The 27144-nt window shown below is 48.5% G+C and overlaps 1 protein-coding gene across 5 annotated transcripts in view; it reads left to right on the top strand.

Moving 5' to 3' along the window:
• The first annotated feature begins 219 nt into the window (after nucleotides 1-219).
• FMNL3 (formin like 3) overlaps nucleotides 220-27144 on the top strand; it is a 51582-nt gene continuing 24657 nt past the window's right edge. For all 5 annotated transcript variants that reach the window (XM_045801111.2, XM_045801110.2, XM_045801109.2 and 2 more), the window contains exon 1: nucleotides 220-642. In XM_045801111.2, coding sequence (XP_045657067.1) covers nucleotides 517-642 — 126 coding nt within the window. In that variant the 5' untranslated portion in view covers nucleotides 220-516. The remainder of the gene's footprint in view (nucleotides 643-27144) is intronic.

Below are 27144 nucleotides of genomic sequence, written 5' to 3'. Positions count from 1 at the left end.
GCCGGGGGCTGGAGGCGCTGTGATTGGCAGGTACGGTCGTCAATCAGGCGCGGGGGGCGGGGCGGGGCGGGATGCTCGGGAGGCCTGTAGGCGGGAGGCGGGCCCTGCATGAATGGGGCGCGCGGCGCGCGGGCTGCAGTCGGCGCTCGGGGGGGAAGCCGGAGTCTCGGCCGGGAGTGGGTGGGAGGAAGCGAAGTCGGGGGGGGGGGGGGAGGGAAGGGAAAGAGCGCGAGGGGGCGGGGAGGGGCAGCGCGGGAGCGGCGAGGCGGCGGGTGTGAGCGAGAGCGGTGGCCGCCGGGTCGGTCGCTTCGGTGCCGCTGTCCGCTGCGCTGCCTCCGCGCTCGCCGCGCGGCACCGCCTGCGGGACCCCGAGGAGCTCCCAGCGCCCCGCACGGGGCAGAGGAGTCGGGACTAGGGGAGCCGACGCTGAGGGAGGAGCCGGGTCGGAGCGGCCGAGCCCAAGGCCCCCGGTCGTGGAGGTGGGGGGGCTGAGGCCCCCGAGGGGGCCCCGCCGAGATGGGCAACCTGGAGAGCGCCGAGGGGGGCCCGGGAGAGCCCCCTTCAGTCTCGCTGCTGCCGCCGCCCGGCAAGATGCCGATGCCTGAGCCCTGTGAACTGGAAGAGAGGTTCGCCTTGGTGCTGGTGAGAGCTGAGCCCAGTCCCTTCCCCCTCCTACCGTCCCCGAGGTCCCAGTGCCCGGGTAGGACTCTGCCCGGGTGCCCCTACCCGGCCCACCCCTTCAGGGGGGGCTTCCGATAGACTCAGTGTCTTCTTGGCAACCTCTGAGCAGCCGCTGGCCGCCCGACACCCTCGTCGGGGACCTCCCGACTGCGGCCTCAACCCCTGGACACTTAGGAGGAGGGGGTCCTCAGCCCGGGACCTCCCCAGGATCCACACTTCCTCCTCTCTCCCCCTTCTGTAGCCCTCTCACTTCTCCCCACTTCTCCGACAGCCTTCCCGGGTCCCTAGAATTCTCATTTCTAAGCCTCTTGCTGGTGCCGGGGAATTCAGAAACTTGGGGCCGGCCCACTCCTCAGCCCAAGTCAGGGTTCTCTGACCGGGGAGACAGCCGCTCGTGTTAACATGGAGGCTTCCCAGGGAGTGGGTCCCACTTCCAGCCCCGACCAGATGTTTGGGGGAGAGGTGGGGGGAACGGAGAGGGGGCTGGGAGCTCTTGAAGGGGGTGGAATAAAGAGTGATGCCATTCTCCTCATTTTCAGAATGGCCTGCAGGCATCCTGCAGAGTTATAGTGGATTTGTCTAAAAGGCTGAACATGTGGATAAGCCATTTCACCAGTGTATTTTTCCAATTGAAACAATACACAAACCATCCCGCCTCCTTTTTTTCCTCCCTCTTTATGTTAAGCCCTAGTGGCTGGTTTGTGTTCTTTGCCTGTGCTTCTTTTTAGTCTTTCTGTAGGTTCCCCAAAGATCTGTGTAGATGAATTTTAAGCTGACTTTGGGATTCTTCTTTAGTGTGGAAATTGGACATTGGTGTCAGTGGCTCTGTGGATAGGGAGGATCTGAGCTGGTATATCACTGGTATGGCGCCAAAAGGATGTTGGAGGTAAAAATGAAGTTCTGGAGAAAGAAAGTGAACAAGGTGATGGAACATTTGCTGGCAGAGGTAAACCTTTTAAGAAATTTGGGGAAATAATTCCAGTTCCTCAAAGAACTCTCTAAAGGAGCAGAGTTAATGCTGCTGTTATTGTTGGTATGGCCTGAAGGGCCCACTTTGCCTTTGCCCATGCGGAGGGAATAGTGGGCTTAGCAGCCTTATTGGATTTCATCTGCCTTGGAATAGGGAGATTAGATCTGTTGGCAACAGTGGGACTGTCTAGAGATCCTGGCCTCTCCGATGGTGGAGAGCCTGACATTAGCCCACTGGCACTGCAGCCAGCCGAGAGGCATTCCAAGGGAAAGCGGTGTTACTGGAACCTCTCAGTGCCCACCAGCTCTGCAGAGGGCCAAAGGGATCTGGGCCACACATCCTGTGGCCCTCTGCATTTCCCCCAGCCTCCTCAAGGGGATGGGTGAGTCAGTGATTACTAATGTGCTGTGGCCAACTCAGAGGCTGAGGGGGAGAGATTGGGATTTGGTGCCCTTGAGAACAAGAGCTGAACTGTTGGGGAAAAGAGTGGGAGGGAATCTGCACTCCAGTGGGGGTGTGAGCCCCCCCACCCCCCAGGGAGCTGGCACAAGGTAGTTACAGAAATTGGAGAGAAAGGGATGGTTTGAGGTGGACTGGGTCGGGGGCTGTCTTAGGTAGGGGCTGCCAGGCTGTTGATCGTGAGAGCTCAGAACCAGAGTTGATCGTGTCCTCCTTGGAGCTTGGTTGACAAGTTTGTTTAGTTAGTTGGCAAATTAATGGCTTAATATCCACGAAATGCACACGGTGTCCTGATTACGAACCAGAGCACCCAGAGAGCATAGGTCAAGCCAGAGCCGGGACCACCCACTTGCAAGTTATACTTTCTGTATAAAGTTTTGATTTGTTTCCTCTTGGCTTTTGTTTTGGTCTTGTTTCTGTGTGCCTGAGCTGCTGTTGATGGGGGGTTGGAACAGGGCAGGCCAGGGCTAGTTAGCTGTCTTATGGGAGGAGGGGATTTTACTTCACTTCTCCAGCACAGGAAAATCATGCTTTCTTGGGGATTTGAGTTCTTCTCTGGGGTCCCTTTCCTCTGCTTCTGAAACATGCCCTTTTTACTATCCTTCTTTCTACTGTCCTACTGTTTGGGAACAGTACTGGCATTGGATGTTTGACCCTGGAGCAAGCTCAGGTGTATTTCCTGTATAGTCAGGGGAAGTGGAGTGTGTGTGTAGTAGAAAAAGCAAGGGCTGTCTTAGTAACTGTCTTAACCTCTCTAAGCCTCATCTATCTGTTTTATAGATTTCCTTACCTAGAAGATGGGGTAATAATTTCTATCCTGGTAGGTTTATGAGAATTAGATGAGCCAGGTATATAAGGCCCTTCCTTGGTACCCTGTAGGTACTCAGTATAGATTAGCATTTTTTTCTTGATTGTGTGAGTCAGGCAAGCTGCTCCTTTCTTACTCTTTTCTTTCCCAGGTTGTCAGCATTATTATGATTGATTTGACTTTAGAAAAAGCTATTTGGAAGTTTGTTGAGGTGACATTCTGGTGTCCTGGTTAAGCGTATGGACTTTCAAGTCAAAGTGGGCTCAAATACTGACCTCTCCACAGTCTCTAGTTAGAAAAGTGTTTGGCCTTAAGCAAGTTGCTTCATCTCTTTGAGTCCCAGTTTCTTCTTATAAATGAAGATAATAATAGTATTTGCCACATGAAGTTGCTGTGTGGATATAATGAAACTGGAAGTCAAGTACTTGGATGGCAGAGTCTGGCAACTACTATATGCTCAGTAAATAGTAGCTTTTAAATTTGTAGCCCTCAGCAGTGACTCAGATCTGAGATCACTTATATTCCCAAAAAGGATTTTAAGTTTAGAAATGTGATGAAACCAATTACCTATTTTGTATAGCCAGTCTCAGGATATCCCTTCTGCTGTCGGATGGAGGGCTTCCCCCAGTTCCAGTGTTATCTGTGGAACACCCCACCCCCACCCCAAAAACCACGCTGGCTGGGGAAGTTGTATCATTGTGAGTCAAGACCACAGGCTCCCGGCTTTCTGGTGTAGACACATGATCTGACACACAGCCCGACAGCTGAGGTTGGAGAGCTCAAGGTCTGAGGCCAGGGGGTGATTTGTTTAGGACATTGATCCCAAGAGTCCTAACCTGGCCCAGGGCCCTAATCCAAGGATTTCCCCTCCTGCTCTGCTGGGATACTGATCCCCTCATCCCTGGGGGGCAGCTGAGGTCCCTGACTTGTCACCTCTGACTGGGATCAGTTCCACTGTTTATCAGGTGTGCTGTACAAATAGTATTATTTTCTGGTGTGCCCTGATATGAAAAAGGTTGTGAAGCTGTGTTATGCTGTTTCTCTGGGATCCTTCCTTACCCCCTGTCTGAGTAGCAGCTCCTATTCCGTTGAGTACTGAGAAGTTTAGGGATGGTACAATTATTGGAATTTCTCTATCAATATCAGAATGAGAACCCATCTCTGGTCTGATAGAGCCCCAGGCTGTGTTTTGGTCCCAACTAGATTATTACCCAACCTCAATTTCTCAGAGCTAGTATTCCGGCCAGTATTGGCCTTTGCTAAGATAGAGAGGGGAGGCAGAGGGCCTTAAGGGCTTTGAAAGGATAGCTGTCTGCCCTTGTTGTGTTTGCACCCTCATTTTTCTCTTTGCTGACTTATTATGGACTTGAAATGGAGTCTAAAGGTTCTGACGCCAGAAAAAGCCCTGGTTCTCCCTCAGGCGGAGGCTCTCAGGGCATAAGGGTAGGGTTGTATGACAGGGCCTGTCCCTGCCATGGGTCCTCCTCTCACATTTCCCTGGTGATGACTGATGGCCTGGGGTTTTGCTGTTAAGTGTAGCGTTGATGTGGGAGCTAAGTTGGTCTGGGTGCTAGCTGTCTAAGAGGCTTTGAGGGCCTCCTGTGACACAGAAAGGGGCTGGGAAAAACTTGGACTAAATATCAAGTTCCAAGGAATTTTTTCCCAGCCCTGGGGATTGTGGTGAATTAGTTCAGGCTGGAATAGGACGTGGGGGAGGGAGAGGACCCTTGACAGCAGCTGGTCAGGGAAACCCCCTTGCTCAGAGACCCCACCAAGAAGACCTTAGGCCACCAGAGAGGAGCCTCATTCCCTTGACGTTCCCATATGACCCTGCCTTAGACTGGGGGAGGTGTGGGGGTATAGGGTGATAGGACTGATGGAGTGGGCTTCTTGTCATTTGGGAATGTTTTCATTGCTCAGAGGGAGTTTCAGCTTTTTTTCTTTTTTCTCTTAAAGTAGTGCTCATTTCCTAAGAAAAGTATGGGCAATTTAGAAAGAAGAAAAGATTAACGATTTGTATTGAAGAAAAACATCCATATTTTCTCTAGTTCCTTTACCAAATGGAGCCAATGTGTTTTAAAACCTTTCATATTTTTTTTCTCTGCATAAGGTTTTGTACAATGTTGTAATATTGGTATATGTTTTTTAATCCAGTTTGGGTTTTTTTTTTTTCCTTTGGCTCTGTTATTTCACTAGTTTTCCCAAGCCAGCCATTGTAAACATTTTTAAATGCTTGTACGGTGGTCTCTCAAATGAATGTACCATTGTGTACTCAACTGTTCTATTGTTGGACATTCAGGTTGTTTGCTTCTGTTTGCCGTGATAAACAACGCTGTGACGAACATCTTGGTATACAAAACCTTTTCAATATTTAGAATTTTCTTTAGGACAGAAACCCAAAATTGAACCTGCTAGGTTGTAGGATATAAAGTTTTTAAGGTCCTCGACACATATTTCCAAATGGTTTTGAAAAAGGGAGTCATGCATGTGAGTATCCTCAAGGAAGAGAAGAAGATTGAGAATAGCTTCTTTTCTCCTGCTTATGACGGTAATTCATGTTTATTAAGCAAATGTAGAAGTCAAAAATATAACAAGTATAAACTATATATGAAAAAGTATAAAGAAGAGCATTAAAATCACCTGTAATCTCACTGTCTAGCATTAACGTTTTGATGTACTTATGTATATTTTAACAAGTAGGAGCATACTGGGCAAATTGTTTTGTAAACCGATTTTTATTTTACTTTCTTAAGTATTTTCTCCTTTGCTTAAACGTTCTTTAGTGTCATGATTTCATAGCTGGATCGTATTCCATAGGATAGTAGTTTATTAACGCCTTATCTTTTATTTCTCTCTTTTTTTCGCTACTAAAAATAACACCGTGAAGAATACCCTGTTCATAAATATTTGTGTGCATCTCTGATTATTGATTTAGGATGAATTGCTAAAAGTATAATTATTGGGTCAAAGGGGATATGCTTTTTAAAGTCCTCTGAGAAATATGCTTCTAGAAAAGTTGTACTGCTTGGCTTTTTCACTGACAGTGTGCATCCCTCCCTTTCTCTGTAAGCTGAACATTTTTGGATGGTTTAACATTTTAAAAAACCTTTGCTAATTGCATTAATAAGAAACAGTGTCTTGTTTGACTCTGCATTTCTTTCAACATCTCATCATAAATGTTTTGGCTATCTTTTGTTTGTAATCTTTGCTCTCTGTTGAGGCTTTATTATATACACATTCCTATGTAATAAATGTATGCATTTCCATATTTTTATTATAAAACTTTTTCACATAGGAAAGAGCCTATTATATAAAATTAAAATAATTTAAAAAATGCACACTGGTGTATCTACTGTGGAGTTCTTGGAATTGCTTCCTGTCCCTTCATTTGTTCTCCCTGCTGTTTTATCTGGGACGAAGAGACCCTTGAGCTCAGGACTTGTTGGGCCTGGGACAAGTCTGCAGCTGGGACGGTCCAGGTGGCAGCCACAGCAGTGTCTCAGAGCTCTGTCTGTGGGGGGACAGCTGCTACAGCTGCTGAGAACAGGAACTAGTCGTGGTGGAAATAGCTAATCTTCAATGAAGTGAAAAAAGAAGCCAAGGTGGAGAGGAAATGAGACCACAGATCCTCCCCTGCCCCTGAGGTTGCCTGGGAAGGCTGGTTGGAGCCAGGGCCCTGGTTCTGTGGTCAAGACCAGAGTTCCGCCCCAGAACCGACTGCAGCGGGCCCAGGGGACAGCAGCGGCTGGCTGCCTGAAGTCAGTGTGTTAACTGGTCCACCAGGCCGGTCACCTCCATTCTGGGGGAAACGTTTCTCCCAAGTCTGAGCTGAGCTGAAGCAGTGCCAGGGAAAGGCCGGGGGTTCATTCCAGTTCGGAAATGCACTTCAGAGAAGAGGAAGGACCTTTTACTTTGAAGATAAGAGAGGGTGCTCTCTCCACACAGCACCCCCGCCTCCTGCTCCTTGCTGGGTACTTCTGGGCTCCCTCGTTGAACAGTACCAGTTGGCAACTTAAGGGTTTTAAGATTGTCATCCGCAAAGAAAAATGTATTCCAGAATAGAGATGAACTGAGCAGCTAGAATTCCTGAGTTCCCAGTTCCAGTCTCTCTTTTGCCTCCCTCAGCAAAGCCACATCTTTGTATGTTGTTTTCCTTCCACAAGGGAGAATGAATCACCCAAGGAAGACGTCGAGCTGTCAAGCTGCCTCTCTCTGTCCTTGAGATACTCTGGTTGTCTTCGCCTCCCACCCTGCTCCCTACTTCTCTTTTCATCTTTAAGAATCCCCCTCTTTCCAGATTCTCTCACCTTTTCTGTCTTCCATCCCCTCCCAGCAAAGTCACAGGCTGGGAGTTTGTGTGTTGGGCAGGAGAGGACCAGGATAGGGTTTTGGAAGCAGCACCCCTCCCCCCTCCCCAGCTTTACGAATTTGCATGTTCTTCTCAGTTTATAAAGTACTTTGAGGTCCTTGAATGGTGTTATAAATAATATTCAGAACCACAAGGGGCTAGCAGAATTATTTACATGATGAATTTTGCCAGGAGAGGAGGGGTTTAGGCTGTTTACGATGTGATGGTTCAGTTCTTGTCCTCATCTCTTCCTCGTATCCCCTCCCCATCTCTTTTACCACCTTCCGACCCTCACCCAGAGTTAGCGCCAGAGGGGCTGGAGTTGCCCCTCGGTCCCTAAAAACATTAACGGAGCTGGTGTGTATTCTCTTTCTTCCCTACTTGCTCGTCTACTCAGGTCTAGACTAGAGAATGTCATAGCCCTTCTCCAGTTGCCCAGTGCCTCTTTAAGGAAGAGCTGGGGATGAGCCTGGCTCCCTACTTTAGGAGATGGTTATCTTGTTTTAAGAACCTATAGGGGCGCCTGGGTGGCGCAGTCCATTAAACATCCGACTCTTGATTTTGGTTCAGGTCATGATCTCAGGGTCTTGGGATTGATCCCCGCGTCGGGCTCTTCGCTCAGTGCAGTCTGTTTGAGGTTCTCACTCCCTCTCTCTCCTTCTGGCCCTTCCCATGCTCCTGCACACACGCTGTATCTCTAAAATAAATACAATCTTTAAACAATGTTTCTTTCTGCACAACCTTCATTCTTTATGAAATGGGTAATGATAATACCTATCTTACAGGGTTTTGAGGATGTTTAGAGTAGAAACCATAGTGAAAATACTTTGTAACCTATAAAGGTTCTACAAATAAATGTTTGTGGCATATACATTCCCCACTACACCAACCTCTGTTCCCATAAATAAAAGTGGTTGCCGTGTGGGTGAGTTATGATCCCAGGAGGGAGTTTTTGGAAATAAGTGAGGATGTTTTGGTTATCACGCTGACCGGGTGGTGCTGCTGGTACTTTGTGCCTGAGGGCCAGGGATATTAACTATCTTCCAGTGTTTGGGTCAGTCCCACACTGTAAAGAATGGTCCTGTCCACCTGCCGATAGCACCCCTGCTGAGAATCATCCTCTACTAATCTGTACCTCCACCATCCTGTGTCCCCGTTGGGGATCAAGCTTCAGGGACAGCAAAAGTGAAGGCAGATACATAGTTTTTGGTACTTTCTTAATTTTCCCATTTCCTATTATACCCTCAGGCAAGAAATGGACCTCTTTTATGACTTCTGTCTTAAGGTTAAGGCCTGATTCCTTCTGTACTTTGGGCCCTACTGTAAATTTTATCAAGGAGCAGTTTGGGGTACACCTGCTCCATTGCTGATCTTTACCCACCTCCAGTTAGGACCTCAAGCCCAGGTGAAAATTCTTTTAGGTTGGGAATATGTTTGAGAGATCTTTGAACAATGCTTCTGAATCTTTTGGGTAACAGACCCTTTCGAAAATCTGATTAGACCTGTGACCCCTAATTCTCCCTGCCCTAACACATACGTGTGCATGTGCACGCCCGTGCACACACACACACAATATTTGGGGGTTTAAAGCTTATTCTTGCATCTGCTAAGGAATTTCTGGCATTGAGCCTGGAGGAATGGGAAAGTAGAGCTGGGTGAGAAGGTAGCAGGAGCTCCTTGATACAAGTACTCTTGATACTTTGCAAGGAGAAGCAGCCCTGGTCATCAGTTCAGATAAACTGATGTCTCTTGTTGGTGATGCCAAACAAGAGAGCTTGTTGAAACTTGGCTGACTCCCATTCCGAGGGAGATATTCTGGCCCGTGGATGTTTTGATTTCATTTTGATTAAGGACACTTTGTGATGGGGTCTGCCCTTTTGAACTACACCCTCAACATCCAGGAACATCTAGGTAGGGATGACAGGATGTACTCTGACAAGCCAGGGGAACCAGTGGCATCCTTGCAGTGAGACCCGAGCGTTAGGTCACATCCTGTGTTTGGAAGTACTACCTGCCTCAAGCGGTAGCTGTCTCTTGCAGGCCTAAATTCTCTGGGAATATCCAGGCAGTCCGCTTCCCATGGTGTGCCCGAGAGGGAACCGGGAACAACTGGTCTCTAGCAGTTACTTTTACGCTTAAAGCCTCTTGCTTTCTGCCTTACCAAAAAAAACGAATAATAATAATTTTTAAATGACCTATATGTTTTTTGACTGCTCAGAATATTTCATACTAAAATTTTTGAAGGAAAATTCAGAGTTTTTAGGGGACTTACTATGCAAAAAAGTTTTTTTTCAGAACAACATTAAAAATGTTTTTTTCTGGGTAGAGTCTCCTATCTCATCCTTATAGGAATGGCTCAGTTGCTGGTACCACTAATGCCTCAATTTAACTGTATAGGTTAAGGAAAGAGAATTAACATTTGTTGGGGAGATGCTGCAGGCTTTTACATGCGTTAATTCGTCAACTTGTCAACAACTCTGTGAGGCATTTGTGTTACTTCTATTTTACAGGTGATGAAACCAGGGCTCAGAGTGATTAACTAACCTTGAGAAGGTCTCAACTGAAATGTCACTTACTTAGGCCTTAAGCAAAAATTTTCAGTTAGATTTTTTGCTCATGCGAAAAGGACTGCTAGAAATAATTCTTGATTGCGTATATAGATTTTTATTTCATTTTATTTTTAAAGATTTTATTTTTATTTATGTATTCGAGAGAGAGAGAGAGAACAAGCGAGCGGAGGGGCAGTCATAGAGGGAGAGGCAGACTCCTCACTGAGCAGGGAGTCCACTGTGGGGCTCGATTCCCAGGACCCTAGGATCATGACCTGAGCCTAAAGCAGATGCTTTCTGCTGAGCCACCCAGGCACCCCGCGTATACAGATTTTTAAAAGCATAGAAAAATTTCTGGAGGCATACAGCAGTTACCTCTGGGATGGAGAGTGAAGGAACCATATTGGGAGGAACAGGAACGTCAAAGGGAACTTAATTTTTATAATGTTTACATTTTTTACAAGGAGAATGTGCTTAAATTCTTAATCTCACTAGAAGTTAAGGAAATGAACATTTAAAATATACACTTTTTATGCTAATTATCTAGGTGAAATTTGAGAGATTGATAATGTCTGTGGGTATCTCAATGGTACATTAAAATACCATTAATAGTGGGGTAATTTGGTACAGGCATTTTAGAAGGCATTTTATAGTGTCTCTCAATTTCAAATGTGCATACCCTCCAACCAGTCCATCTTCTAGGAAACTGTCCTACAGACTGTTTATACACGTGCATGAATGTGTGTGTAAAGGACCCCCACGGCCGCATTGTTTAACAGTAACAAACTGGGAACAACCTGATGGTCTATTTTTGCCCAAATCGATTTCTCTTCTGTTCACCTAATTACTCAAGGCAAATGCTGGGAGTTATCCTTAGTTTTTTCCTTCTCCCTTTACCGTACCCTATCAGCGAGCTCTGCTGATTCCATCTCCAAAAATATATCTCAGATCTACCCATTTTCTCTATCTCTGCTACCATGGCTTCAGTCCAAGCAATATCAGCTCTTGCTTCTATTATATCCAACCAACTGGCTTCCTCTACTGCCCCTTTCTCCATTCCCCCATTCATTCTCCACAAAGCAAATTCAAAATATAAATCACATAGCATCTTTCTCCTGCCCAGAACCTTTTTTATTTTTTCCACCTGCCTAAAACCTTTAATGGCTTCCTTTTGTACATACCAAAAAAAAAAAAAGCAAACTCCTGACCTTGGCCCTTAAGATTGTGCACTATTTGATCCTGCTGACCTCTTCAACCTCACTCACCCTCCTGTTTATCAAGCTCCACGTTAGCCTTCTTTCATTTCAGTACAAGCTCCTTTCTGTCTCAGGGCCTTTGCACAACCTGTTTCCTCTTCTGGAATGCCTTTTCCCTGGATCTTCAAATGGCTTGATCCAGCTTATACTTCAGGTGTCAGTTTAAAAAAAAAATGTCACCTCTAAAAAAAAAATGCCACCTCTCAGAGAGCCCTCCCTCACTTATTATTCTCTATTGTAGCATGCTACTTATTTCTTTTGTATTATTTTCATTTTGAAATTATTTGTTGATTACTTGTTTGTTATCCGTCTCCTGAGACTGTTGACTCCGGAGGGTGGAGCCTTTATGTATGCTTATCACTGTCCAGCCACAGAACTGGCACTGGGTAGGCACTCAGGAACGTCTGTGGCTGATGGGAATTTCCAAGGCGCGTGCGCGCGTGTGTGTGTGTGTGTGTGCGTGTGTGTAAATATAATCATCTAAAAAAGCAATTAAAAGAAGACTGTATATAATGCTTTTTAAGCCATGTGTGTTTATATGTAAACATATAGAAAAAAGGCCTGGAAGAATCCACACCAAATTGTTAATTGTGGTGACCCTTGGGGGGCAATGGATAGAGTTGGGGGCTGAAGAGTGACTCGTTTTTTATTCTGTAAGCTTTTGCATTGATTGATTTTTTTTTTTTACAATATATACTCATACATTTATTCTTCTTCTGAGGGAAAAGGAGGGGAAAAAAAATAGGGGAGAAGGATTCAACTTTTCTTGCAAAAAAGAAAGCTCCTCTTTCTTATTCTCTATACTGAGCCAAAAGAGGAGAGCAAGAGGGAGAAAGGACACCAGTGGGGTCAGCAACTGGCCACAGCCCATTCCCTGCCCTGTGCTGAGCTGGCAATCGTTTTTAGAGTAGAAAGAATCCTAGGAGATGCTCTTCTGCCCTGAGGCTGCATTTTAAATTCTTTAACGGAGGCATGATCTTGGTCCCCCAGACACAGTCAGGTTGTATATTTTTAGCCTTTTTTATTTCTAGGCCAGTGAAAGCTGCACCTCCAGCCTTAGCAGAGCTGTAGCAGGTGAAGTGAGCAAAGAGAATAAATGTGAGCTCTGGACTTCCTGCGGTTAAGTTTCTCAAAGTCCTGACCCCCATGGAAGTCACGTTCTCTAGATTCTTATCTCCCAGGAATACAGATAGCTGATCATTTGCACAGCCCACATTTCCAGTGCTAATGGTATGCCAGGCACCGTGCAAAGCTCTTCACACATTATCTCATTTAATCATCACAACTTTATGAAGTAGCTTTATTATCTGCATTTTACAGATGAGGACACCAAGGTCCAGGAAGGCTGAGTAGCTCACTTAGGATCACACGGTTAGTAAGTGGTGAAGTCAGGATCTGAATTCAAGCCGTCTGACTCCAAGCCCACATTGTGGGCTAGGGTTTCCTTCTCTTCCCAGGATCAGCCCCCTTGCCCTCGGTGCTGCTTTGGAGGGGATTGTGTGGATTACGGCAGAATATATGGAAGGTTCCAGAACAAGTCTTCCTTTGCTAAGAGATGTAGGAAGATTTGCTTTGGAGTCAGCCAGACTTATCCCACTAGGACATGGGCTATTCAAGCGTTTTGGTTTTGGTTTTTGGTTTTTGGAGGTTTTTTGTTTTGTTTTTTTACTTACTATGTGCCAGCAATACCACTGGGTATACAATGGTGGAAAAACAAATAATCACCTCTGCCTTGGTGGAGTTTACAGGGAAAGACAGATATTAAGCAAATAAATACTTAATCACGAATTATGATATGTCCTTGGGAGGCAAAGAACAAGTTGTTAGGAGAGAGCATAACAAAGGCTCCCTTTAAATGAAGGCCAGAAATAGCCTGGGAAGTTTATGAGAGGTTTTCTGCTTTCATTTCATTTTTCTTCCTCTCTTGATTTATTAAGGAAACAGGTCTTAGGTTCCTGCTGTAAACATGGCACTTTCCTGAGTGCTTTGGAGAACACCAAGAAATAAAAGACAAAGCTCGCTATCTAAGTTGGAGAGACAAAACTATATACTTAGAACGTACTCTGAACACCTGGAGAATTAAAACCAGTGTGCGTCCTCAGGTTGTCTACGGGACTCCTTGTGTACGCCAGTTATCTTATCCATTACCTGGGGATGCTCTTTGTCTCGCCCAGTCCCATGCGTTTGGGAAGACCAAATGAGACCCTGAGGTGACGGGCTGTCACACAGCTAGGAGCACAGAAAGACTGGAGAGTTAGGGAAGGGTCACTGTGGCAGTGGATTGCTGCTCCGGCAGTGCTCTAAGGAGGACATGGGCTTTCAGTCAGGTCTTAAAGGTGACAGGTGCGGCTAAGGAGCAAGGAGCCTGCTGCAGTCCGGAGCATAGGGGAGGGGATTAAGAGAAGAACGACCAGCCGTGTGAGGGGCAGCCAGGAGCCTGCTGCTGGGACAGAGAAGCCCAGGTACAGACCAGGAGGTGAGCCTGGATCAGGACGGATGGGCAGTTCACAGAGAGTTTTGTCCGAAGTGTTCTTGATCGTTAGAAAAGGCCGTGGAGGCCTTCTTGCCCAGGCTTTCAACGGGGAATAGAGATTAGTTGGTAAGCGGTTCATGGCCATTCATGGGTTTGCTCTATAAATTACATGATTGAAGTATAGGAGAAATAGGTGGCGACTCAGTCCTTAGAGGTAACAAAATCAGAATAATTTGACGTAGGCAAAACTGGATAGAGGATGATCCATATGTTACCCTGAACTGCAGAAGTCCCAAAATTTGGAAGACTCCATTTCCAGTCACCAGGTTTTGGGCTAATTCTTGCCTTTGCCAAATCTATCTTGCCTTCCTTTAGGGGGAAATGCCGTCTTGCACTACATAATTTGTGTTATTAGCAATGCCTTGTTCATGGTAGGTGCTCAATAAACGTAGCTCATTGCTTAGTACTAACGTCCAGTGTTTCTGAGCCACTTTCTACCTGCTAGTGTTTTCTTGCACACTGTTGGGGTAGAGGGTAGAAGGATGACCCCGCACCCTCTTCCAGCTAGTTGTGCGGGCCAGACACCCGGGAGTCACGCTAGGCCACAGCTGAGGACCTGAAGGAATGCCAGATTGGTTGACAAGGATGCTGGGGGCGCCTGGGTGGCTTAGTCGTTAAGTGTCTGCCTTCAGCTCAGGGCGTGATCCTGGTGTTCTGGGATCGAGCCCCGCATCAGGCTCCTCTGCTGGGAGCCTGCTTCTTCCTCTCCCACTCCCCCTGCTTGTGTTCCCTCTCTCATTGGCTGTCTCTCTCTGTCAAATAAATAAATAAAATCTTAAAAAAAAAAAAAAAAGGATGCTGGAAAGAGGTGAGCAGGGCCCAGATCACGGGGGACCATGTCAACTTTGGTAAGGAGTTTGGATATTATTGTAGGGGGAGTGACTTGATCTGCTTTATAGTATTAAGAGTTCCCTATGGCTGCTGCGTGGGGAATCCTGGAATCTGGCTCCCCTCTGGGCAGCATGGTGGCCTGAGTGAGACCAGGCTCCTCACTCAGCTTTGCCCAGTGGAGTGATCATGCCCTCTGCCCTTTCAGGTTTGACTGGTGCTCAGTCCTCACTCCTCTACCCACCCTCAGGCCAGAAAGGGCAGTGCCTCTGCTGGCCCCAGTGTTTGGCGTGCCTACCAGTGGCCTGAGCCTATAATTTGGCGGGTTGGCTGGTTACAAAAATAAAAAGTGCGACCTATAACTAAAGCTGAGTGGATTCAGTAAAGAGGGAGCTTTTAATTTGCAGAGGTCCTGGGCTGTATTTAAGTGGAGGAGAAATGTGTCTCCTCCCTAGGCACTGTTCCATTTTCTCCCTTTAGTACCTGTTCTGGGCAGGGTTGGGGTTCGTAGGCCTGGGGTGAGCTGTGCTGGATTTTAGGGAGATATTTGGAAGGGATGTTAGAGTCCGACAACAGATTTATAGGGCTTCCTGTGAAGTCAGTATTATTCAGTCTTGTTTCTTACGTAGCCCACTGGGATAGAAGTAGAGTCTTTAAATACTTGTTTTTCCAGGGCTCCTCAAGCATCATTCTCTCAAGATCTCCTGAAGTCACTCTGTGTGTCCTTGGCTGGCGGAGGAATAAGAAGTCTGGCCTAGGGGGGCGCCTGGGTGGCTCAGTCATTAAGCGTCTGCCTTCGGCTCAGGGTGTGATCCCAGAGCCCTGGGATCGAGCCCCACATCAGGCTCCTCCACTGGAAGCCTGCTTCTTCCTCTCCCACTCCCCCTGCCTGTGTTCCCTCTCTTGCTGGCTGTCTCTCTCTGTCAAATAAATAAATAAAATCTTAAAAAAAAAAAAAAAAGAAGTCTGGCCTAGGAAACTGCAAGGAGTTTTGCCTGTTCAGCCAGGCCTTTTTCAAGAGCTTTGGGACTCAGTGAATCGGATTTGAATCCTGGCTCTGCCATTTATTATCTCTGTGACCTTGGGCCAGTGCCTTCATTTCCTTGAGTCTTAATTTTTTTATCTGTATAATCAGGATAATAATACTTGGCTTCTAAGGATTTTATGAGGATGTAAAGGGCCCAGGGCAGTGTCTGGCATACTGGGCACTTAATAAATTTTAAGTACAAATGTTTTAAGACCACTAACCTCTTCATGTCAGGGATCTAGTATTAAGGAGCCCAAAAGGAATATTCAGGAAATATGAATTACTGTTGATGAGTAGGGACTGGTTTTGTGTACCACAAGTTGTCAAATCACTGAACTGCACAGCACACAGCTGTCCCCTTGCTTTCCCAGTTGATGATGTTGGCCTTGTCCTGACTTATCCACAGGCCTTACGGCCTTTAGGAACTGGTGTAACCCTTGGTCTGCCCCTCAGCACATTTCATCTCTTGTACAGCCATGGAAGGATTGGACAGTAAAGATTTTGTTTATTTGACAGAAAGAGCAGCAGAGGGACAGGAAGAAGCAGACTCCCCGCTGAGCAGGGAGCCCGATGCAGGGCTCGATCCCAGGACTCTTGAGCCACCTAGCACCCCAGAAGGATTGGATGTCAAGAGGCTTCTGGACTGGGGCATTTACCAAGGCCAGAACAGCTCGCGTAGGCCTGCCCAGGTCCAGACCCATGCTCCTGGGACAGTAGTGAACTCTGGGGTGGTAGGGGCCACTCTTATGTGGGCTCGTGTGCAGATTGGAGATCACATACCCTACCCTCCCCTCGATGCCAGCCTTAGAGTGAGGCCCAGACAATGTTCTAGAATGGATGGATGAGAGCTAACTGGGAAAGAGTGTCTTTGTTTGAACCTTATGTGTCCGGGATATGTTTGAGCCCCTTACTTTGGGCAGGCTTCTTGTTTGTGGTTGTGGCTATTTTGTTTTTACTCGCTGCTCAGCGGAATCAGCATCACACAAGTGCTCATTATCCTCCGGGCCTTGGCAGTCGGGGCACTCGGTGAATCCCTTGTAAAGTGCTCACGTCTGCAGATTATTTTCCAATGCAGCTGGCATGAGTTCCAGAACGATGGTCCAATAGCAGCTATTACTTGCGCCCTTTGGATTGGCTAATTACTGCTGGCATCGTGGGTGACTAAGGATTTAAGAATCTGTGCTTTTATGGGGCAGCTGGTCCTGGTGAGCTCCCAAAGCATTTGTTTGTCATTTCTCCAGAGTATCCTTTTTAAAAGTTTTGAGCATAACCTTAGGAGGTGAGGCTAGACAGTATATAGCGGCATTTGGCTTCTCAGTTGATTCTTCCCAAGAATTGTAAAGACATCATCTCATACCTGTTGCTGCAGATGCCCAGGGAGATATCGAGGTGGTGTCATAACAGTATAAAAACACTACCAGTTGTTTCCGAATGACGTGGAGGCCAGAGGGCAGACAGCTTACTCCATCCTTACTCTACCGCAAGGCAGGTGAAGAGTCACATCAGTACCCTGGAGGGCCTGAGGCTGTGAACTGAGAATTGTTAAGGTGTCATCTTCCCTGCCTGGAGAGGGAGAGAAGGACCCAGTGCCAGCCCTCAGAGACTCGCTGACTGCAGCCTGGCCTTCATTCACTCCGTAAGCATTTACTGAGCACTTAGAATTATGTTAAGTGCCAGAAAAGTGGAGATGACTAAGACGGTGTCTGCCCCCAGGAGTTCAGTCTAGAGAGGGAGACAAACACACTAAACGTGTAATTGTAATATACAGCTTGGGAAGTGCAATGGTATAGACAATGCAGGAGCATCTGGGGGGCACAGAGGAGAGGTGGGGCTCGGGGAATACTGCCTGTGGGAGGAAATCTATGCTGGCTAAAGGGATAATTAGGAGTTGGAGAGACGTGGAGGAGAGAAAGCGTTCTAGGTAGAGGGGACAGCATGAGCAGGGGCAGCGGGGTGAGGCAAAGCAGATATGTCGGGAATCCTCATGCAGCGGCTCGGGGTTGTTGGAGCGGGAGGGGTCAGGCTGAGCGGTGGGAGGAGAGGCGAGAGTGGTCAAGGAGGCCGGGGTAGTGTGGTGATGGCAGTGGGAGCCTGAACCAGGGCTGGCGTGCGTGATGGAGACCATGTGACAGAGTCGCTAGGTAGTTACCAAAATTAAATGTGGGGGACTCGACAACTGATTAGATTTGACATTGGGAAGATGGAGATGAGGGCTGAGGGAGGGATTCAGGATGACCCCCACGTTGCTAGCTTGCCGGGGTGAGTTAGATGGAGGTGCTGCTGGTTGAGAACACAGGAGAGGAAATAACGTGGAAGGAAAAGTGATGAGGCCAGTCTGAGGCACGTGAAGTCACGGAGACGGCGGAAGTCCAGGTGGAATGTCTAACGGGCAGTTGGATAACTAAAGCTGAAACCCAAAGGAGAAGTCTGGGATAGAAGGAAATACTTGACAGTCATCAGTCTCTACTGGTCAAATAAAATTGGGGGCTGAAGCATTCTCCTGCCTTTCTCTCTATCCCCAGAGAGCATAACCCTGCAAGTGACTGGGAGGGCAGGCACTATCCCAAGGAGAGGACAGACTTGCTAGAGGAGCGGTCAGTTGAGGGGACCAAAAATAGAGATTTGTGGTAGAAACCGGACCTCAGGTTTACAGACTGCAGATTTAACCTGAGGACGTCAGGAAACAATGGGGAAATGAGGGATGTGAGATAAGGTCGAACACTGAAGACAGCTCAGCAGAATCTCCGAAAGGTTAGAGGAGTTGTCCCAGGTCACTCAGCAGGGCGCCTTCGTCAATGACTCATTTGTGTCTCCCCAAATTCTGGTCCCAGCCTTCCTGGGACTCCCCTGGTGGCCGTTGGTGTCTCGGTCTGATCTTTCGGAGAGGAGTGTGTGCAATTGCTCTAACCTAGAGGGTTAAGAAACACATAAATAAATATATTTAATCTATATTAATTAATTAATTAATATTAATTAATCTATATATTTAATCTATAAGTATATTTAATCTATACTGTTCGCTCTATATAGTTTCACCTTTATGTATTTTAAAGGACTATGAAATTGTATTTTGAATGTGTGCTTAGAAGTTAACTCGAGTCACCTGTGACTCCTGGAGTAGGTCACCCCAGGTACCGTTTATAGAGCCCTTCTCCCGTGCCAGATACTGTGCGAAATCCTTTTCATTCATTCATCCCTTCACCTAATTCTTATAAGAGGTGGACACCACAATCCACATTTTATGGATGAAGAAACTTAGGTTCAAAGAAAGTTAATAACTTTCCCACTGTCTCATAAAAAGTACCAGGTTTCAAATCTAGGTCACCCCTGATTCCAAAGTCCATGCTGTTATCCGTAGCGCTCTGAATGTTTAAGACGCCATTCATATACGAGGGAATTGTCACCATGTGGTGTTCAAGGAGGCAGTTCCCTTGTCTCTGCTCTGCAGGGTCTCCTTCTTACTCTGAGACCAAAGCCTTGCACTTTAGGTGCCTGGCACACCTTGTTTAGCTGGTTTTACCCCAGTTGTGCTGGACAGGGAAGCACTGCTTAATCATCAACCAAAGCCAGTCAGACAAATCCAGGTGGACCTTCCCAAGCTAGAAATGGAATTTTTTGTTTTTTGGTTTTGTAAAGAGATGGCAGGACACGGTAGAAGGAGCCACGTCCTGGCAAAGTTATGTTGGAGGCCACATTTCTGGATTTGAATCTGGGTTCTGCCACGTTCTGGGTGATCTCCAGCCAGTTGGTTTCAGAGTCTTAATTCTCTCACCAGTTAAACAAGCGTAACAGTTCCCTGCAGTGGTTATTGTAGGCAGTAAGGGAGCTTATGTGAGAAAAGTGCCTGGTGTGCAAGAGATGCTGAGGAACGTTCTCCTCTGCATCTGTGGCCCTGAGTGGATATGGTACTTAGGGAGCCAGACGTTGCAAGAAGCAGAGAAGAGTCAAGGTCTCTTTAGATTGTGGGGTGGGAACTCTCGGAAGGCTAACTCCAAAGAGATGTAGTTATTGTTGCTTTTCTGGGTGGATGATGAAATGAGACATAAAAAATCTGGGACACTCAAAGATGGAATTGGGGTTGGGCACCTATGACACCTGTGTCAAGCTCTGGCCTTACTTAAAAGGCAGAGGGGAACAATGTTGGGAAGACAGCCTCATGGGTCAAGAGCAGACTGGGGTCATTATCATTCCTCCCCCAAGACGACAGGAGCACTGCCGCCCTGAGGACAGACCCACATTTGAGAGCAATTGAGAAAGCAAGGACAGACAGAAGACTTGAAGTGCCTCTCCCCAGCTCATGTGACTTGTGACAGATGTGTGCCATGTTGGGCCTCAGTTTATCCTTCCATAAAGCAGGAGTCATGCCCCTCCCACATTTGGCCTGCAAGTAGGAAGGGATTCATTAACTTTTATGGTTTGATAATAAGCTCCTGGTCTTATAATGAGACTCCTGGAAAGCCAGAGATGGGTCGCTCGCCAGTGTACTGGGTGCGACAGCGTGCCGCCCCAGCCGGCCTCCGCGGTCCACATGGCTGGCCCGCGGTATCTACGGAGCATCTTCTGCAGGCCAGACATTCTTGTCTAGGAAGAGCGTATTCAAGGCAAGGTCCGTGCCCTCATGGAGCTTACAGTGTAGTTTGGGAAACAGCACAAAATGTGAAAGGTGAATAACAATATGAGAGAGAAGTGATTTTTTTTTCCGTGACATCTTATAATTAAAGGAGCTAGCACAGCGCCTGGCCCAGAGCAGATGTTTATAAACTGCAATTTCCCGTTTCTTTGTAAATATATAGGAGTTACCACAAAGCAAAACACGCCTTCCCTTTGGCACAGTGAGTGATACACCGAGCCGTTGAGGCGGGATTGAATGCGATTGCCAGTAGGTGAAGGGCAGTAAACCTCGTGCAAGCTAAGCTCGGAGGAAGGAGCGTGTGAACTCTGGGTGGTTTGGGGGAGGTTCCGTGAGGAAGGTTCATTGTGTTGATCCCGAAGGATGCATACAAATAGAAAAGGCACAGAGGAGGCCTAATATAATTCATTGCCTCGTTGTGTGGGGTTACAAGCTCAGGCTGCGGAGTCAGACCTGGGTTCAAATCCCAGCTCCACCCCGTATTTGCTCTGTGAACCCGGGCAGGTTCCACAGCCTTCCCAAGCCTTTGCTAACTCACCTCTGAAATGGGAGTAATGATAGTCCCAACTTCATAGGCTTGTGAGAATTCAATGAGGTGATTCATGGATAGCTCTTATCGCAGTTCTGCGAATAAATGGTAGCTTTTGTCATTATTACAACTTTCATTTTAATAGTGCTATCCTTATTGTCCTCTTCATGGCCACCTACTTGCCTTAGCTCCTAAGCCCCTTTGTCCGGACTGTTCCCTGCCTGCTGTAATTCCCTCTATACACCGCCACTTCATCATTGAGGACCACTCAGGGGCTTCTGGACTTTGTGGGCTGTTTGCACTTCCATGTCACGGAGATGCTGTCTCCTTGCCTAGAATATCGCCATCCTCCCCTCCTTCATTGCTTTGCCTGACTCCCTCCTGCTTGATCTTTAAGACTAAATCCTACAGGGTCTCTTCCAGCAACCTTCCTTGATTCCTCTGTCCAATTAGGTGTCGCCTCCTCAGGCCCCCGCAGGGCCATGCGCAACTCTCTTTTCCAGCAGCGCTGCCTACACTCACCCCTGCTTTGCTCCTACCTTGCCCTCTGGATATAAACTTCCTGAACGGAGGGATCTGCCCTATTTATTTTAATATTCCCAGCTCCTAGCTTAGTGCTTGGCAAATGCTTGTTTCCCAGCTATGTGTTGAGTAAAAAAACCCAGACAAAAAACATCGCTATATAGCATTATATGTAACATTTACTACCTAGGTTCCGATTTAAATGCTTTACGTACAGTAACTACTTTACGTGTATTAACGTATTTAATCATCATAGCAACCGTGTGAAGGAGATACTATTTCTACCTCCGTTTTATAGATGAGGAAACTAAGGCTCATAGCGACGAAGTAATTCTCTCAAGGCCACGTAACTAGTACGCGGTAGAGGTAGGATCCACGCCAGGGCGGTAGGGCTCATCCTTCACTGCTTTAACCACACTCTGAGGTTGTGACAGGATATTGATTGGATGCCCAAGAAAAGGTGACAAGACGTTAGCCGTAAGTCACAGCTCTCTGGAGACAGTTTGGAAGGCATTAGTAAACGTGTGGAGACACTGTTGGGGGGTGGGGAAGAGGTAGGATTTCACATATGTTGAATTGAAGAAGAGGCAGTGCTGACAGTTGGGAATGATGTCTCTAGGGTGTCATGGAGCAGAACGCTTAAACACAGGGGCAGGCAGAGGAGTATAGTATGGGAAATTCAACTTGCCCGATCTCTGTAGAGCATTACACCGGTCACTAATCTGGTGGTAATCCCTGGGCTCGGGACCCTAGGGTCTAGCACGCATAGGATCAGGCTGATTAAAGAGAAGGGCAGAGGAGTGGCTCAGATTTATGGCGTGAACTGAAGGACAGAGTTGAAACTCAGAAGGAGGAGCGGGAGCTTGCTGAGGGAGACGCAGCGTAGCAGCGTATAAAGAAAGTGATTTGGGCTACAGTAGATGAGGCTGATTATAGGAAAGAGAGCCCAGAAATAGAAAGGACAACAGTGAGAAATTGGGTAATCCCCTCCAAAAATAACCAGGGGCCAAAAACGAACTTGGTGGTAGGAGACGTAGTAGCAGACCAGTCAGTTACTTATTAAGCACCTGCATGTGGTTCAAAAAAGGGATCAGGCATGACCCCTACCCTTAAGGAATTTGGGTTCTAGTTGTGAATAGAGGAAACACGCACATGAGAGACGCTATATGGAAGACGTTTAATTTGCGCTGAGGTCCACGGTCTCAGTGACCACGTATTTTCTTTCTTGTTGCTTCATCCATCTGGACTTCATTTCCAAGGTCACTTCATGGTCCAGAATAGCTGTTGAAGTTCCAGCCATTACCTCTGCATTTCAACCAGCTGGAAGCAGAAAGGGGAAAAGAAGGGTACGCTCCCTCCTTTTAAGGACACTTCTCAGAAGTCGTACCCACTACTTCTGTTTACGTCCCACACACTACTTCTGTTTATGTCACATAGCCATACGTAAATGCAAGGGAAGAAGAGAAATATATTAATTCTGGGCTGCCAAGTGCTCCACTGAACATTGGAGGTTCGTCACTAAGGAAGATGAGAAGAAGACGGCGGGGTAACAAGGTCTCTGGCTTTTCATTCTTCACGTGTATGATTAGGCTTTGGAGCTCAGAAGAGGGGCTGATTATTTTAGGTTGGGGGGTCATAGAGCTGATGGATTTTGAGTCAGTTAGTAATAGGTAGGGATTCAGGAGATTGGGGAAACATCAGTTATAAGCAGCTCCTATGGCAAGAGTAGCTGTTCCAGGAGAGAGTCCAGAAGAGGACAAGGCTGGTCAGACATGCAGGGGCCAGCCTGGGGGAGAGAGGACAGCTCTTTCTTATTTTAAGATGCTAAGAACAGCAGGCCAAGGAGTTCAGGGTTTTTTTTGTATAAATGATAAGGAGTCAGAGAAGAGTTCTGAATTAAGAAAAGACATGATTTTTCTTAGGTGCTGAGAAGTTGAGGAATTTCATCCTTGCGCAGGTTGGGGGGAAAGAGGGCTGGAAATAGGAAATAGGGATGCCAGCTGGAAGTTTATCCCAGAGGGTCAGGAGTAAACAATAAGGGCCTAGCTGATTGGTGACAGTGGGAATGGAAGGGAAGGTATGGACGAGAGGCCCTGGGAGGGACATGTATTGGGTCTCAGTGAGTAACAGGCTGTGGTCTAGGGAGAGAGAGGAAAATCCCCTTTGTGGGATGTAACCCCAGAAACACTGTGTCCTCTGAAAAGTAGTGCTGCCTCTCAGGGCTCCCAGGCAGGAGGGGAGAATATCATGAGGAGAAAGGGGGACCTTGGCTGGCCGCAGGGAGAATGTGAGGCTCTGCCCCAAGCCTCCTTAGCTTTGGAAATCCAGCTGCCCCCAGCAGAATAGTTTCCATTTTGCGTAACTGGGGAGTGTGTGGGCCTGGCTAACCGCGAGGAGGGGCTGAGGAGCCAGCAGACAGATCGAGTTGCTGTGGCAGTGGCTTTTCACTAGGGCCTGGGGGCTCGGTGGGGAAGAGCTGACCTGAGCTCCTCTGTCTGAGCTTGTGCGCTTCTTGACCGAATAGGCCAGAAGGGACGTCCTACCTGGCGTCTGGGGGCCAGCTTACCTACTGAGGTTATCTGATATCAGGTGTGAGGCCGACGGTGTGGCAGACGTAGAGCTATGGGGTTTGCTAGCATTGGGGAGATGGCCAACTTCCTTTGCCTTCTCAGGATCCAGTGGAAGGGTCTTCCAGGGTGAAGAAGAGGCCTCGGGGGTACAGTTGTACTTCGGAAAAAGCCACCTCTTTGATGCTGACCTTCTAGGGCCTCTCCTTCATCTGACTTCCCTGGTGTGAGTTGCAGAGCTCAGCCTGAGACATCTGGTGAATCCATCTCTTTTTCCTCCAGGCTGCTCAGGGACTTGGCCCATAACTGCTCAGCAAGTCATTTCTGGTTATAGAGTCATCAGTGACCACAGAAGCACGTTCTCCAGACGGGGCTCTGAGTCTGTGAAAGCTGGCTTTCCCCTGGCAGCTTGTCCCCGGAGTGAGAGCTCCAAGCAAACAAAAACAGAAGGCTAGACCTAACCACTACAGACACTTAAGTCAGGGAGCACCCACTTTTCTGATGTCTTCTGTCATGCCGTACCCCAGCAACTTTCCCATGAGTGTACCAGGGCAGCTCAGGCCTCGAGGAAGCCGTGTGTGGCTAGAGTTGGGTTGCACACCGGAGCGCCTGTGCAGGGGGGTTGCAGGCAGAGGGAGATGAGGAACAGAGGGGAGCCGTGCTGCCGAGGCTGCTGGGTGTGGCGGCAGCAGGGCTGGAGGCCTGGAGCCCGCCGCTTCCTATCCTTGAACGCTCTGCTGTGCAGGGGGCTGGGTGAAGCGTTCACCCCCACTCCATCATGGATGGGGAGGGCAACCTCTCCCTCCAGCCAAGTGTCCTAAACCCAGTTTAGGTTGTCCTTCCGCCACAGGATACGGTACTTCTCCCAGAACCTTTCACGGTTGGCTCTGGCTCATTCCAGGCTGTCTCAAGCGCTCATCTCCAAACCTAAGGTCTGGAAAGAAGGATGGGAGGGAGGGAGGCCAGGAGAGCCGTCCCGAGCTTCATCTTCTGGTTGGCATCAAAGCCAGGCTCGGCCCCGGCCCGTGGGGGCTGCAGGGAGACCTGGCCCCCTGTCCGGTCCGCTTCCTCCCCAGCACTACTCCCGCCAGTCACGGGACTGGGGAAAAGAGTGGGGGTGTTTGGAGGGGCTGCTCTGCTTCCCAGATCTGGACCTTCTGAATTTCAGCTCTTGGATCTTTGATCAAACTCTCTGATTTTTTGGTTTCCTTTTGACAGGATTCCAGTTTTGGGGGGGCAGTTAAGAGGAGCTGTGCTGAAAGGAGATAAACAGTGACGCAGAGGCGGGAGAGGCGTGGGCAGTGGGCTGGGCCAGCGGCTGCCGTCTGGGCGGGCTGGGTGGAGGGCTCCCGCCCTGCACACGGGCCAGCTGGCTTGTGTTAAAGCGCTGGCTGAAAATAACTCTCATTGTCTGGGAGCTGCTACTGCAACGGGGCTGGCTGTGGCCGCCAAGGGGGCCGAGGCGGCAGGAGCTGGTACCTCCCACCTCCTTGGGCTCTCGCCCTTTGGGAGCCATGCCCAGCTGGCCACAGCTGTGCCTACTGCCCACCAGTAGTAGAGAGACGTGGAGGGCAGGCTGGGCCACTCCTAGCGCTCTGTCCTTCTGGCGGCTGGGGACGGGCCTTTGTGCCTGGTGTTGCTTGCTTTGCTGTTGGCTTGGGCAGGATTGTTGGTTTGTGAAGGAACGCAGGGCGGGAACGCAGGGCTCCAGCCCCTCCTACAGCAGTCTCCTGGGCTCCCAAACCTGGTGCCTCCTCACCTCACTCTGCCTCTGCCCGTCTGCAGAATGGGCTGATCCGTGGGTGCCCAAGAGGACTTGTTGGCAGCTGTGGCCAGGGGTCTAGCAACAAGTGGTGCCCAGGACAGTGTCTCATTTCGTCTCTGGGAAAGTTCTAGATTCAGCTTTCTAGGCTCCCCACCCCCATGAGCTGAGCATGGGGACTGGGCCTACCACACTTGGGAGAAAAGTCAGCCATAACGGACCTGGTGGGGAAACGGTTCTGAGGGGGAAAACGTAAAGAAAACCAACTCACATTCTGTGTTTGCTCAGAATAAACAGTCCCTGCCTGCCTTCCCTAAAGCCTCCAGAATCCCCTTCGTGGGAAAGTCTCAGACATCCCTCTCCCTGCCTCTCAGAGGAGCTATGCCTGTGTTCATTTCTGTTCCCCAGATTCATCGTGATCGACTGGGACCAGCAGAAACAGTTGGGAGTTTTTGGTGGTTCCTATTTCTGTTGGTTGGGTTTTCCCCAGGCCCGGCCCAAGGAGACTGACAGAGTCAGGGGTGAGTCCCAGAGCAGGACCCACACCTTCGAAGGAAACTCCAGCCCCACCGGCATTTCCCTTCCCCTGCGATGGGAAGGAAGTGAGGAGGGGCTAACTGGCTAGGGGTGCAGGGCAGGCAAGGGAACCTCTGTGACCAGGGCTAGCTCCGTCTTCCTTGGCTTCACTGGGGCTGAGAGGGGTTGGGTGGGGAGTAAGGAAGCCTTGCTCCCACAGAACCCAGGAGGGGGTTAGGCACTGAGCAGGGCTCTGTGCCTGACCTCAAACTGGCAGTAAACCAGAACAGCCCTGCTGGGGAAGCATCACATCCCCCCCTTTCTGCTGCTTCCCGTTATAGGTTTTTATTATTAGATTTCTGGCTGGTTGCTCTGATGTCTCAGAGTTGCTTTCCGTGTGAGTTCATCTTCCCCTTCTCCCCCCATCTCTCCAGGGTCTCCTTCCTCGAGGATGTTGGTGTTTAATTGCCTCCTCGTCTTAGTGCTGGTGGGGGACGACGAGGTGGGGGTAGCTGCAAAGGATGACTGTGTCCTGAGTGGTCGAGAAGCGGCGCTGATGGAGGGACAGGGGCAGAGATCGAGTCAACCCAGAAGCAAGAGGGGTCCTTGGGATGTCCGAACATTACCCGGGATTTTCAGGAGGAAGGGGAAGGAGACAGTGGAACACCCACAGTGTTCCAGACACATACGGATATAAAATATTTATCATTTAATCCTCATAAACCCTGTGAAGTAGTGAGATTATCTCCATTTTATGGATGAGCTCTGAAGAGCCCAGAGTTGATCTTGGGCTTTCTGACTCCGCATTCAGTGCCTCGGCTCCAAGACAGCCGCGCCCCCTTTCTGCTCAGCAAGGGTTTCAGTGAGCAGTTAGCAAGGACTGAGCCTAGCTTCTGCCTCACAAGAGCTCACCATTGCTGCGGAACCACTGAACAAAAGTGTCAAGGAAACACACCTTTGACGGCGACCCGAACAGGTTGGGTTTGTCCCCTGGCTGTCCCCGGAACTCAGGAAGTTGTCCTTGCTCAGGATGTCAGGGCCCTGCTGGGCTCCCACACGTTATCGGGCGCCTGCAGAAGACCTAGGGCCCTCGTCTGGCACGGAGAGAGGCCCGTGCGGCTGGCTCCCGCCCTGCACTTGGGGACCAACTTCGTGTGAG

Source organism: Ursus americanus, chromosome 25 (genome assembly GCF_024610735.1).
Source record: "Ursus americanus isolate L20-20 chromosome 25, mUrsAme1.1.p, whole genome shotgun sequence".
NCBI classification, from domain to species: domain Eukaryota; kingdom Metazoa; phylum Chordata; class Mammalia; order Carnivora; family Ursidae; genus Ursus; species Ursus americanus.
This window is presented reverse-complemented; position numbering and strand designations above follow the sequence as displayed.